Below are 14,466 nucleotides of genomic sequence, written 5' to 3' on the forward strand. Positions count from 1 at the left end.
AAAATGAAAGAAAAAGGAGGTTGTTTTGTTCAGTTTTCAGGGAGCTTTTCCAAACTTGGCAAATTTGGATTTCTGACATAAAACCCCTCCCAAATGTTGTAGGGATCCAGGAAAGTAAGTAGAAAGGTGTTGACATCTGTTTTCTTGGGCATGATTTATACATGCCCAGGCTCGCCATGAGGTGAGTAAATTCCGGAAATACCCCTGGTGCAGCGAACACCTCTCTCGAGCTATCTCGCTGCCCCACCCATAGAGTACAGTTGAGTCCCACGATAAATATGGTCCTAATGTATGCATAGATCATCCACCTTTTCCTTCTCATGTCTTCTCTTCTTGATCATTTCATTTGTCCTCAGCCCTCACCCCAACTATCTACCCGGCTTTTTTCCTCCCTACCACTACTGCATGTTCTATCACACTCTCCCTCTGCCTCTCTGACAGGCAAAGCGCTTTGGCACCTTAACCTATGGCAGGAGGTGCTATACAAATGCAAGATAGCATAACATAACACTTTCAAGTCTTGATAATAATTTTATTTAAAAAATAGAATTCAAACATTATTATTCCATATTTACATATTTCTTCAACTCTAAAACAATACTCGTTCCTAGGGATTATTTCAAAATGTATTCCACAGCTCTAACCTTTGCGATCACATACTGTATGCTTAAATAAACAAATACGGCATTTACTGTGACAGAAGTTTTGATAGAATTAACCAGTACATATTAAATAGTGATACACTGTACTGCTCACACACATTAAGTAAAGATAGCCAATGTCAGATACTTATGCAAAATAGAAGCACACGCAATACTGCGTGTTTGGCACACATATTAGCTAAACAGTTTTTGTTTCCAGAAGAATAGAAATGGTCAGTCATTAATGAGGAAGGATCTACACGTAGGATCTTGCATTATGATTGACCCAATGCATGACCCTTAAAACTCAATCTTCGTCCTGGTCAGGGAGCCATTTTTAAAATGACTATTTTGTTATTTTGTGGTGGGGGTAACACAATACTTGACATTTCACCCCTAAAGTAGTCATAGTGGCAAACTGGGGACAAAAAGGGAAAATTGCCTTAAAGAAACTTGACTTTTTGGGTGTATGAAGACCAGAGGAATATTTTGAATCGGTTGTGCATTTCTTGTTGAGGTGGAGTTGGGATTTTGCAGTCATGTTGAATAATGTCCCTACAACACTACAATCAAGTGATATTTTACTCTTTGCACTGAGGCAACCCAAACGCAAGGCCTAAATGGAGCAGTCATTTGAGGGAAAATGTAAAGGGTAAATGTTTAGGTTTTGTGAATCTAACTTGCTGAATTTTGGGAGATCAGAAAACTATGTAAACTATGATGTGGATTTCATGTAGTTCAACTCTACAAGTGCAAATGACACAATGGTGCACCAATATTTACCTATTAAATTGCATGACCTGGTAAGGGGCAGACGGGACACAGGGTGTACATAAGTTCAAAGGTCACTTGTTGTAGGGCCTGATAATTAATGGTTCAAACTATCAGTGATGTCTGCCATTGTTATATAATGTGCTTGATCACAAGCTCATACATCTACAATGAGAATGTGTCTAGTAGAAACAGAGCAGGACACACAATTGACATGTATGATTTCAATGTTTCTGAGATCATGGACATACGTGGTTTCACAAAGAGGGGACCTAGAGAGGGAACAACGATTTGCCATTGTTTAATTGTGACTTATGCATGGAAAAGGGCATACATTATACATGCATATGTTACACAATTCTCAAAGCAAGCTAAACAATGTTCACAAAGCACATAGGCATAAACAAGCATTCGTTTTTGCTTAAGTCACCCAAACGCGTGAGACTTGCCATATGTAAGTTACCAGCAAATCTGAAAAAGCTAGCATTCAGAGGTATATGTCGGGAGGATACTACAGATGCTGGTGAACACCCGTCAAGTCATAACTCACATGGGCATGCATAAACATGTGTTACTGCATTCCCCACCCTTATCTTCACATTAGTACTATAGGTTCAAGTGGTACATTACGCGAGGGACAGCCCAGCAATTACTGTCATAGTGGCAGCATCTGAGGAGGAAGTGACAGTAGCATTGTGAAAATTAACTGAAAAGTTAGAGCCTTCAATTACACAATGCATGCATGTGTGTCTGTGCCCGTACACATAAAACCCAGCATTTTCAGCTGTGTGTGAGTATGACTAACAACACATGTAATAACAGTTCACAAGGGTAGTCACAAAGAAATCCTGTGTAATGTACTATTGTCTGTAAATACTTGTAAATGACACCAACAAGAGGCCAACATATGCCCAAAATTGGTAGTCTGAAATGGAGTAACCTTTCTTTGGAATAAGGACATATAATGTCTGACAGGAAAAATATTTAAATTTAACAAAAAATGTGTATAAACCTGCTTCTCTGGCTTTAAATATGTTTCCACTATGGATTATTTCTCATGCCACAAATCCCACCTATTCACATAGACATATTCAGTCAACACTTCGCAGTCAACATTTTCACATCGAAAAGGTAAAAGTCAGAACATTATTTGGACAAAGGATGAAAACAAAATTCAAAATGATTGACTTTTAAATTTCGTTTTTCCAAAGTTACGCAGTGGGTACATTACATACATTTGGCATATATGTGTGTGTGTCTATGCTCATGGAGACCCCTATGTTCAGTTATAAGTGCATTTTCTTTGTGACTATGACTAATTACAGTATAGCATGTGCAAATTGTACATGTAGAAGAATGCTGGTTTTCACCTGTCATGGGTTACCCACATGTCTAAATATAACTTGCTCGTAGAAACTGTATTTACAAAGAAACAAGGTTTAAATTAATAATGACAGAAAACTTGTAAAATTACAAAAAAGCAAATTTACAATGCGGTCAAAATTAATATTCTGACAAGGGATAACCTAAACATGGAGTACTTTAAAACAAGGTTAATTAAGGTTACTCCCTGTCAAACAGGGAAACATATTACATTTTACAAACAAGAAATCATTGTGTTTCCTACTTCAAAATATTTCTTTCTCTAAACATCCCTTCTTTTGTGACACATCACACACATTGACATACACATGTACACCTTTCATTCAACACTTACAATCATAGACTGTCAAGATGTAACTCAAGTGTGTTCACATAAGCTTCCAAGGAAATGCTAAAGTTTAGTGAACATATGTAAAATTAGAATTTTGCAGGTTAGCACCTCTTTCCTCGTTGCACACACACTTCACAAAACCAAAATTCCACTACCCCAGAAAAGTCTGCTTTTGCTAGTCAGGTACTAAGTTATGCAGGTCTATTTTACACAACTTTGCACAACATATGCCAAATTGTATGCAAATTACACATCAATACTTTTTTGTGAATCAGGTATAAGTCCTTTTGCAAATTATTATTAACCTACTGATTTGTAAATTACTATGTTTTCCAGGCGGAACTTATGTCAACTCTTGGAAAAAGCTTTTTGAATGTGGTCCATACTGTTTATGACTTTTTGTGAATGTATGTCCTGTCATATTTTTCAAACACATTAACATTAACCTATGAATTATGCAACCGATGTGGGCTGCATAATGCCTAGAGAATGTCTCAGTTTAATGCACTAATTAGATCACAAGTAGTGTACTCAACCAAGAAATACACTCATGTCCTTAGCCATCAACAAAAGCAAGGGGACTTTTGTCAAACACACAGCCATTGAGAAAATGTGTAAACAAATAATTGCCATGAAAGGATCACAAACAACAATACGAGCAGTGTCATTTTTGAAACTGTGCTAAATAATGGGACCGGTCTATGAAAATGTATATGTGTCAGGGGAAAAGAGGTGAGGACAACCTTCAATTACCTCATAAAAGGAGATAATGACTTAACCAAATTGTGTTTGTTTGCTTGTAGAAAAAGAAATTGACAGGACACATGTTACCCTACTCAGTTAAAAAACAGAACACATCAAGATTTGGAAGGGGTCCAGATAAAGCAATTATAGAGATAATACAGACTTTCCAAGGAAGAAAGGAAATGTGTGAGGCCCAACCACTACCACGATAAACAATGTGTTGCAGGGAAGACCGTTGCAATATAGAGTAGGCTTCCCGCATACCTGAAACTTTGATTTTAAGTCTATATCAGTTTCTAAGTGTTTCTAGGGAGGCATTGTGCTGTGAATCACAGTCCAAAACAGCTGGAGATCTGAAGGTTGCAGACCACTGAACTAGAATATAAAAATTGGTCTGGTCGCAGGATGCATTTTGGACTCCGCCTGGCTTGTTCTCTTTCAACTACATTTCTGTGAAATTCTTTTAGAAACAGAAATAAGATAATTGTACATATGAAACAAAGACGATCCATTCTTTTTGGGCATAGCTCTGGAACGTAAACTGTGAGTGGATACTTTCTTGAGCTGGTGCATTAAAACAAATATTGGAAAATCTTAAACTCTTCCTTTCCTGTGTTTGCTGAAGCCCAAACCATGGATTATTCAAAGAACCTGACATGAGTGGCGTACAAAAAAAGGGGGACACACAGGCTTCTTTTGCTGTGCTCGGAAGCTCTCGCCCTTCAGAAATTTGAGATCAACAGAGCAGGTCATTGTGGTCCCAGTAATGCCCCAGCGATAAACGTCTCCAACCAACAAGAGACAGGTTCCTCCAAGGTAGGGAAAATGATCATTTTATTTCATGCAGCAGGTAGCAGTGGTGGACCAGTGAAATGACAGCAAACCTCTCTCTAGCTCCATCATAACCAGAAAAGCCATGTTAACAAGAACAGTATGTTGCATTGGGGGTTCACTATGGGGTCCTACTATTGACCCTTCTCGCTGCACATTTCTAATCCTAAGAGACTTGTCTACTGTTGTTCCACACCCTGCACCCTCCTGCGGTTAACTAGGAAAGTACACCACTTTTTCTTCTGTTCACACTTGGTCTGTGTATCCTGTTGAACCCCTTTATTATCATTATTATTTTTAGAGTATTTATTGAGCAAGTGCAAAACATTTTTGTTAAGTCTATGGAATGAGCTCTTTCAAAGTAATTACATAAGACTATTAAGGTTGAAAAGAGAAAATTATTTAATTCTGTAATGTGCAAAAAAGAAATGTATTGGTTTAGTTAGTATATTCACTAAAACTCAAAAACAAAAAATAGAAATGATTTCAGAATACTTTCCTTCTGGCTTCTGTAGTTTGCACCAGACAATTTAGTTAGAATTCACTAATTATCTGTAGATTCCTTTTGGGGCTCCTGTTGATTTCGTTTCATAAAAGAGCTACTTATTTATCCACATCAGACAATAAGGATAAAGTTCACCAATCACCTGAGGGTTCCTGTTATTATTCCTGGTGCTATCTTTTCTCAAGTTTGTTGTTGAATGTCCTTTAATGGGAGTGGTCAATGAAAGTCCTTGAAAAGTCCTCAAGTCCTTGAAAAGTCCTCTGAAAAGTCCTCTGGGTGTTTGTGTATTTGGGAAAAGGATATGCTATTAATGCAAAAAATGAAACAGTTCTTGGGCCGAGTTCAAACCTGAGTGACAAGTGTCCATAATGCAAATCCAACAGGCTTTTTTTTCCTCAGAAAAAGTTCAATACCAAAAAATCTTATATTCATGAGTTCTTCAGATTTGTGTTCGGCTAGAAAATGTCTTGCAAGTGGTGATCTGAAATCCTGGTTACGAATTGCCCTAATGTGTTCACCAATTCTTATCCTTAGTTCTCGTATTGTACTACCAATTTAGAGTGGATCACAGGTGCATCTGATGCCATATACCACATTCTTACTTTTGCAGTTAATATGTTTTTGAACACAATATATGGTGCCATTTGGTTTCTGGATGATGGCTTTTGCATTGTCGGAGTATTTGCATAGTGAGCAGTCTCCACATCTGTAGTTACCTCTAAGTGGTTGTTGTAGCCATATGGACCCTGTTGTGTTTGCTGCAGGTTTTTTGTTTATTTCAAAATGTGAAGGAATGAGTTGGTTTTTGATGTTTGGAGCTTTTGTGAAGGTTATCATTGGGTGGTCTTCTAATGCTTTTTGAAGATCAGAATCAGTAAGATGTTGCAATTTTTAGACAGGATTTTTCTGATAACTTTATCGTTGGACCTGTAAGTTGTAATGAAATTGGTTCTTAATTGTGGTGTTCTAGCTTTTGTATTTTTCTTTATTTGTAAAATATTGAGCAAGCACCTAGATTCGGGAAGCAAGGGTGTGCTTTACAAATCATAGGGGGATGGGCATGGTACAGGAAGCAGAGATAGCGGGGACTGGGGAGATAACAATGGGGGAGGGTGGGCAATTTTGCAGCAAGGTATCTATAAGCAATCAGGGGAGGTAACTAAGTGAGCAGATCACCCAGTCTCAGGCTGGGTGGGGAGTAGAGGGACTGTGGACTTATGTGTTCTGAATGTCTCTGAAAATCCCTCTTGCTTTGGATCCTGTTATCTATTTTACGTTTCTACACTTAACAAATCACTTTGAAGCAGAGTGAAACAGTATTAAACAACAATGGGGTTGGTATACACGTTTGCAGCCCCAGGAAATATAGTGAATAACTTGGGTGTGCAGTCCTCTGTTGCATATTTGGAAATATGCATCTGGTGAATTTTAAATAACTGATTTCTTATGACGAGCTCTGAAATAAAATGAGTCCATTAAACAATACTGATTGTTTTCAGTTATGATTTTATAAATGATTTGGAATTACAGAGAACAAGGAAATTAAACACATCTAACCACACACACACACACACACACCCACACACACAGACACACACACACACACACACACACCACAACAGACACTCATCTAGACATATACACACACATTACCCCCTGCTCAATTGGCACCCAAGTTGTACCTTTATAAAATGGCTGCAATGTTAGAATGATGACTCCTTGCCACAATTGCATGAACAGCTTTCTACATTTTATTGCATGGGGGTATTCTTAGGGTGGCCAACGTGTTGAACCACATCATTAGAAAGGTGGCCATTGCTTCTGCTCTTAAATTGTTTAGAAGTGTAGCCAAGTTTTTTTCCCATGAATATCCTGCAGGATAGCCATCATGTTTCACTTAGAAGACTTGTCCAGTTAACCTTTGTGCTGCATTTGGACTCATTCCATGTTGCTCTCGGAGTGTATTGTGAGGGTAGCCACTATATTGAACAGACTGTGTAGCCTTTGTAGATCTCTTGTGATAGGCATTCTATACCACTTGTAAAGGGTTGTGCAGTTGACCAGGGTGCCACATTTAGTCAAGTCCATGAGGGAAACCATGTTATGGATGCTAGGCGATAGTAGAATGTGTTTCACTACAGCAAATGCAGGTGTTGACAGAATGCTGCCTTTACTGTTAAGTGGGGTCTTGAATGTAGCCATTCAGTGATAGCTGGAAGCAGGCAGAATGTATACAACATAATCTATCAACCCAGATGTCTTAGAAGTTTGCCAAATGTATTAATTCTAGATTTTCATTTCAATATAACCTATGCATTTTTCCTCTCGCACGCTGCACTTTTGTAATTAGTCAAATGTGCAGCCAGACTCCTGCACTCATCTGCTTTCACATACAATACGAATGACACCATGCACAGCACTTCTTCCATAAGAATGTAGCTACCTTTCATGACAAAAAATTCGAACTGTAGCTACACACATAACTGACTATCCTCTTACACATCCCCTCCAGATTATTTCCGTAGTGTACATATTTATTGATTAAATTGTTTATTTATAACACGCTTAATACCTGGATGTTACTAAGCACGGACCCAGCGATTGAACCTGTGTTCCATTGCGTCATCTTGCTTCCAAGGCGAGCGTGTTGCCCCTGAGCTATCCTCTCGGATACAGGTGTTACTGTTATTATCAGAATGACCAAATTTATAGTTAGATTTTTTCAACTGCTACTTTTTCTTTTTAGTTTCTTAGTCCTTTCTGCAACATTGCCCAGACGCATGTTAGACCCACAGCACAACTGTATGAAAATATAAATACTGCTCGACCGGCTTTTATTCCAATGGTCTTCTTGCAAAATAATCTGGAAAATAATGAAAATCCAATAATACTCCCAAACGTGAACTTCAGCGAATAGAATATATGGAAATATTGCTACTTCTTAAAACGCAATCTCGTCAGGTTTCTACTCTCCACATATTGTAAAATAAGTACCATGAACAGGAAATGCTCCAGTTTATACCTGGAAAGGCCTTGAGGTGTTCCGCTCATCTTCTTTCCAAAAGGACAAACTAAGCTCCTCCATTACAAAAGACAATGCATCCGATTGTCAAGGCTTTTTGGGCTGAATCTTTCTGGATTCTCCACCACTCACCAGAAAGGAATTCTGAGAAGTTCGCTTGCTTTTACTGGCAGGTGGTGCGGGGGTCGAGAGGGGTCAGGATTCATTCCAGCCAATCGGTGGGCAAGAAAGTCAGGCCCCCTCATTCAGTCCAGGTGAGCTGAGAATTCCTGTGCCTCGATTTCCTGAAACTTTGCTCGTGCTATGGCTGGCTATCACAATCCAGCATGTCTGATATGGTGGATCTTCAGCCATCCTGGCCAAGTAGAGACTGGCGGCAGGCTCCTGTTTGATGTGCAGAATGAATGCCGGCAGGACTCAGAATCAATGGCACGACAGGCAGAACAGCCATTTGCCTCAAGGAGAATTTAGAAAGGACAGGCATACAAATATTTAAGTGAAACGCAGGACTATCATTTTAGATTATGAGAGAAGGCACACACAAGATATCAGATTTGCCAATCAATGTCCTGTGACTTATGTGGGTCTGTCAGTTAAGATATTCTGAAACCCCACCCCAAAGCAATCTGCTGAAGAAAATTGAACACTTGAAAATTTGGCAAACCTTATGGTGTAATGTATGGATTGGTTTTGCAGAAGAACACAACTTCTTCCATAAATTGTGCGACATCGGTTCATGTGCGGAATCACTCTGTGTGAGTTTTGCACATGTGTGGAAGTGCAATAATGTGGGATACGTCAAAGAAATATGTCCCCTTTATTATATCTGGATGGAAAGTTAAGGTCCGCCATAATGACAGAAATGTACAACTATCCACTTGACTTCACTCCATCAACCACCCGCTCTGACCCCACTGACGCGCATCACAGTCCCCCTCTGAGGATCTGTGATTTCCCACAAGTACCCTAGCCCCATACCTGCCACCATCAGACAGGAACACACATCACACGTGGGCTGGAAGAGTATTTGGGTCTCTGTCCCCATGCCAGGACCATCCACTCTCAGACTCTGAGTGGAAGGTAATGGAAGGACCGCTACGTTTCAGACCACGTGCCAGGGCCGCCCCACTCACTAACCCTTCTATAGACACAATGATTAACCACCAGCGACCAGGAATTCAGCACCCCTAACCAACTCTCACTTAAACACCATGACTGGCCAGGAATTCAGCAATCACACACAAAGACTGTCAGGGCCATCAGGTTGTGTAAATGCATAACAGATGGCTAACCATCAACAGTGCGGACATATTAGACCCTGGTATTCTGAGTGGCATCTGCTAGACACTGAGGGAGAAGCTAGAGTTGCCTAGGATTTCACTCAGAACCTTAAGGTGAAATGCACCCTGGAGCTGATAGTTTATCAACTTCAACTTTAGGTGTTTGCAACCATTTTTCGCACCCTGTGCTGTTCAGAGGAACCATAAATGCTGGGGTGAAGAAGAGAAGTAAGAAGGAAGCGTCCAGAACATGAATAGGTACCTTCCTAGGCTCCCTACCCCACGACACCACTAAAATACCTTGTGCCCTGCCAACATGCTCCACTTCACTTGTGCTTGTCCCCCATTACACCCACATGATGCCTAGAGTCTGCCACCCTCCCCGACCTCTGTCATTCTGTGCCTGCCACCCGCGAGAAGCAATCCAGTGTCTGCTGCCCTGCGGGCCACCCCGACCCACGTCTGCTGTCCCGCCTGCCATGATGCAGGAGCTGCAGACTTGTTAATTTCACGGAAGTGTAACACCTGCACTGTCAAATGACAAACCCAGAGCAAGGTCTAACGATTGAATGTGAGAGTCACTGCTCAGCCAGTGCTAGGTCATGCCTGATTCCCTCAGCTCTACGTTGATGCAGGAGAGGCAGAGAAGGGCCTAATTCCCCTGCAGTGGCATCATAGCAGTGGAATCACTTTTTTAATATTCCACTGGTGTGACGTCATAGCAAGAGGATACAGAATTTGTTGAAAGTAGTTCACGGGCTAATGACCTTCTCTAGAAGGCAGGCATAGCACTTTATTTGAATATGCTCGTTCAAAGTAGGAAAACAGGAAAGGCATAACTCATTAACCCGAAAGTATATGTGCTCTTTTATGTTATGTTACTTGGACTTATGCTGTGCACTGCTGCTGGCTGTTTGCATGGTGGCCAGGCACCCTGGTGGATTTGGAAGATGGTTATGGCCCAGCCACTCATTGAGGAAACCTATCAGCAATGTTAGAGCGATTTCTGTTTACCAATCAGGAATAACTGTGTTGGAGTACCCAACCGGACTAGACTTAAAAAAAAAAGAAAAAGAGGATACAAAAAATCCAATTACTCTAAGCGGTGTCCAATTTGAGCCTAGTAACATACTTCTAATAGCGTAGGCAAAAATGTCTGAAAATTAGCCAATGATTCAAATATATGTTAGCAGCGTGTGCGATTCTAAAAAGAGGCCCTACATTGGAAACCATTTCTTTCATTCAGAGTTCATACATTAGTTTTGAAGTGGTGCCCTAACCAATACTTCCCAATATTAATACGCTCATGATTGATTTCAAAAGATGAATTCTCTGCCTCTGGCTGAACTGAGTTAGTGAAAGAAGCTGTTAGGAGCCACTAGATTGTGCTCTGCGGATTATGGTGCTCTCACATGTGGACTGACCGCCATTTTCATGAAGGTAATTCACATTGGCAGGTACTAACAAATCTTGGAACGCAGTTCATACTGTAGGAATATATTTATGCTGCATTGCAACAAGTAAATAAATAAACCTTCAAAGACAGAGAGACACACACACACATACACACACCTATCCGTCGAGTGCCCTGGACCTTGCCGATCACTACAAACGGTTGATCTCGTTCTCCTATCTGAACTCTGAGGGGGTGTGGCACCAAAAAACCAAGCATCTTATTTACATGTCTTTGTTCCCTGGCATAAATGTTAACCCATCTCACTAAGAAGATAGCGTGATATGATCGAGGGATGAGAGATTCCATCGGGAAAAAGGATCCGGGAATTTGCCGCTTCTTCTGCTCCTTTTTGGCTCTGCGTTAGCCTTAAGCGTGTGCCTCTTTGAAAGATTACTCTTTCAGGCCCGTGGACATGGTCTCCATGCTTCTCCCAGAGCGGTCCTCCAGTGTCCTGACTCCAGAGTGTCCATCGCTTCAGTTGAACATGATGGATTCGGGGTCCTGATTGGCCATTTGCGCCATGTGTCTCAGCACATCCTTCTTGGTTATGATGCCCAGGAGCCGCCTGAAACATAAGAAAAGACAGAAAAGGCCACAGTGAATGGTCTGTTTTGCATCTCTTTTCCCCTCCCGGGGATCAGATGCTGATTTATAATGAGCAGCTAATGGATGCTTTGAAATCCCATAAACAAAAAATGAGCAGACCCATAGAATTCGCATTAGCAGGATGGTATGCAGTCACGTCATAAGTTAAACGAAGTGCTCGAAACCTTAGGATGATGCATTCATTATGCAAAACAGCAAAATAAGCGCCCCCGGTTGGGTGGAGAGAATTGTAAGTGAAACGCATCAATTCACCATCGACCTTGTATTTTTCCAACCCAAATGTATGTGTATTCGGGCAAATACTTTATGCATTATATTAAGACAAAAACTATCTCACGGGGACAGCAAATGACAGAAGCAATCTTGATGTTAAGTATTTCAGCATTTGGACTAGTAACGTATTTATCATTCCCATGAATAAAATAAAGGCAGCTGTAGGCACATGATCCACTCCCATCAAAGTATCAGTCAGTCTACACATGGGCAAGGCCGCCAGAGGAGCGGAAAGCAAAGCTAGGGATTCAAAATGCATTTGCACCCTGGGAGGCTCCATCAACCAAGGAGAATGCTCGAAACGCGGGCTGTAAAGCCTGCGTTCTGAGCATTTTCATTGGTGTCGAGTGCTTCCCTTCCCCATTCCCCCTGCCTAAACGGGTGCTAATGGTGCCTTTTTTGGAAAAAAGCGAAAACAAAATAAATGTACCTTTGTTGTGCGGCCCGGCGCCACACTGTGCTGCTATCTGCGAAGTCCTCATGGTGATGAGGACGAGTCATCAACATGAAAAACAGACTTCAGAAACAGCCGCAGCGCTGGCACCGGGTCACGCAAGCAAGGTACGTTTATTTTCTTTTTAAAAGGACATCATTGGCACTGTTGTAGGGATATACACGGGTGCTAATGCTGATATGCCACTCGGCGGCAGGCCGACCCTGTATGTAACAGACTGCCACCCTTGTTAATTTTGGACGGGGGGCTGTTACCTACAGGGTCGGCCCACCACGTCGGTGCATATCGCCTCAATATGCAGAACAGAAGAGGATGTTCTCTAGCTCCCATTTAATGATTGGGACACTGCCAGCGAAACATTTCAGTCCACCAGCATCACTTTCTTTGCCTGCATAAATGTCTGCATTTCGATCGATTCTTTAAGCGATGCATCAGTGAAATATAACCTAACCATGTGTCTCTTCTGAACGTCCTATTTTCTGCACATGCATGTTTACATTCAAAATGGCCTCATTACATGTGTGCCGGTCCGGAAACAACGGTGCCGGTAAGCCTAGGGCACCGTTGTTCCCAGACCGGCACACTATGGGTTTGCCTGCTGGAGCCGCTGTGCCCAACAGGGCAGACCCTGCCGGACACAGCGGCCATGGTAAGCAAGACGTAACGGAAGCACCGGCACCGTTATTAACGGTACCGGTGCTTCAGTGTTCCACATTCCCCTGACTTTCTGGAACGCCGGGGCTTTAATCCCCTGGTGTTACCATCAAGCCAGGCGCCGGTAAATCTTACAAGTCCGGCGGCAACCCACCAGTAGCACCGGCAGCTTTACCGCTGGACTTGTAATTAGGTCCATTGTGTATTTGTGTGCGTGCAGAAGTTGAACCGAACATACAAAATGACCAATTGCAATTAGGTTTCTTCTTCTTCCACAAATTTTTTGTTGGACAGTTTCTCTGCTTTGCTTCCCCTATCTTTAAAATGTCCCTCTCTCTACTCACTGAACAAGCGTACACCCTTTTATAGCCTAATTTGTTATTTAGGATTTCTCTCAAAGATCTTTGCTGCAACTTTTTCTCTTACTGCCTCCACGTGGCATTTGGCATCTCTTCATACAAATGCCTCATCTGTTGCCCCGCCCCTTCCTTGTGCCGGTTTCCCATGGTCTAACTTGCCTCCTTCTGCTTTACCCTCTTTCTAGCCATGCAGAATCATAGGCTTCAGGGCGCTCATTAATGAAGCTGTATTTTTGCATGGCCTTTGCACTATGGCACACATTACCATGGTGCAAAAATCAATTGAAGCAGGGCATTAAACTGAACTCCACCAGTGCAAAGCAAACTTTCTTTAATACAATCCAGAACATCCACTGAGCTTTTTTGACAATACCTTCACGAAAGGGAAAAGCTCAAATCTCAACTGTACCAAAGAGGCTTATAATGACATCACGCTGCCCCAAAGCCTGCAGAGGAACATTAACAGGAAAGACAGGGGGACGGTGTCAAAGGCTAACAAATGCTTGTTTCATGGGGAAATACTGTTGAAGGTGTAGTGATATGGAGATAATATATAATGTGTTTGATAAAATTCTGAGACTTCACTCTTAACTATTAAAGTGAGCATGTGCTAATGATGTCTATTTTGGTTTCCATTTTACGTTAACATTTGAGGATTTTGGATTGAAGGAAAACGTGAACACAGTTGTTGACAGCCTAACGTTACCGGTCCGAGAGATTGCGCTTCAGATGAGAATAAGCCGCCTTACGGTTACTCCAGGAGCAGGCACCCAACTCAGCCAAATTAAGAGCCATCCAAGAGTAAGCACAATTAGCACCCGGGTTCCCCGGAGCAGAAACTCACGTTCCTCAGAACACTGGCTTAGAACAACTATACTGGTCCATGTTGAAAGCAATGTAATATGGTTATATATGATTTTACAGATGGAAATTTCAGAGTGGTACTTTTCATCGCAACCAAAATACCAAAAAACACTGATTTGTTTTTTTTTTATTTGGGAGTGCCTACCTAACCCCCAATTTTCTACCCTTATAACGCCACCCCAATCCCATCCCGACTCATTTTAAACCCTTACGCCACTACCCTTTATATATTTAATTTAGGTGTTCAGTGTTTTTCGGTATTATGGTCTTCGCTGAAATGTATCACCCTGAA

At 41.4% G+C, this 14,466-nt stretch overlaps 1 protein-coding gene across 1 annotated transcript in view; it reads right to left on the minus strand.

Moving 5' to 3' along the window:
• Positions 1-511: 511 nt before the first annotated feature.
• Positions 512-14,466, minus strand: part of CLCN4 (chloride voltage-gated channel 4) — a 336,781-nt gene continuing 322,826 nt past the window's right edge. Inside the window, exon 13 of the mRNA XM_069640618.1 lies at positions 512-11,529. Coding sequence (XP_069496719.1) covers positions 11,439-11,529 — 91 coding nt within the window. The 3' untranslated portion in view covers positions 512-11,438. The remainder of the gene's footprint in view (positions 11,530-14,466) is intronic.

The sequence above is a fragment of the Ambystoma mexicanum genome, chromosome 7q, assembly GCF_040938575.1.
Source record: "Ambystoma mexicanum isolate Mex_15411 chromosome 7q, UKY_AmexF1_1, whole genome shotgun sequence".
Lineage (NCBI taxonomy): Eukaryota > Metazoa > Chordata > Amphibia > Caudata > Ambystomatidae > Ambystoma > Ambystoma mexicanum.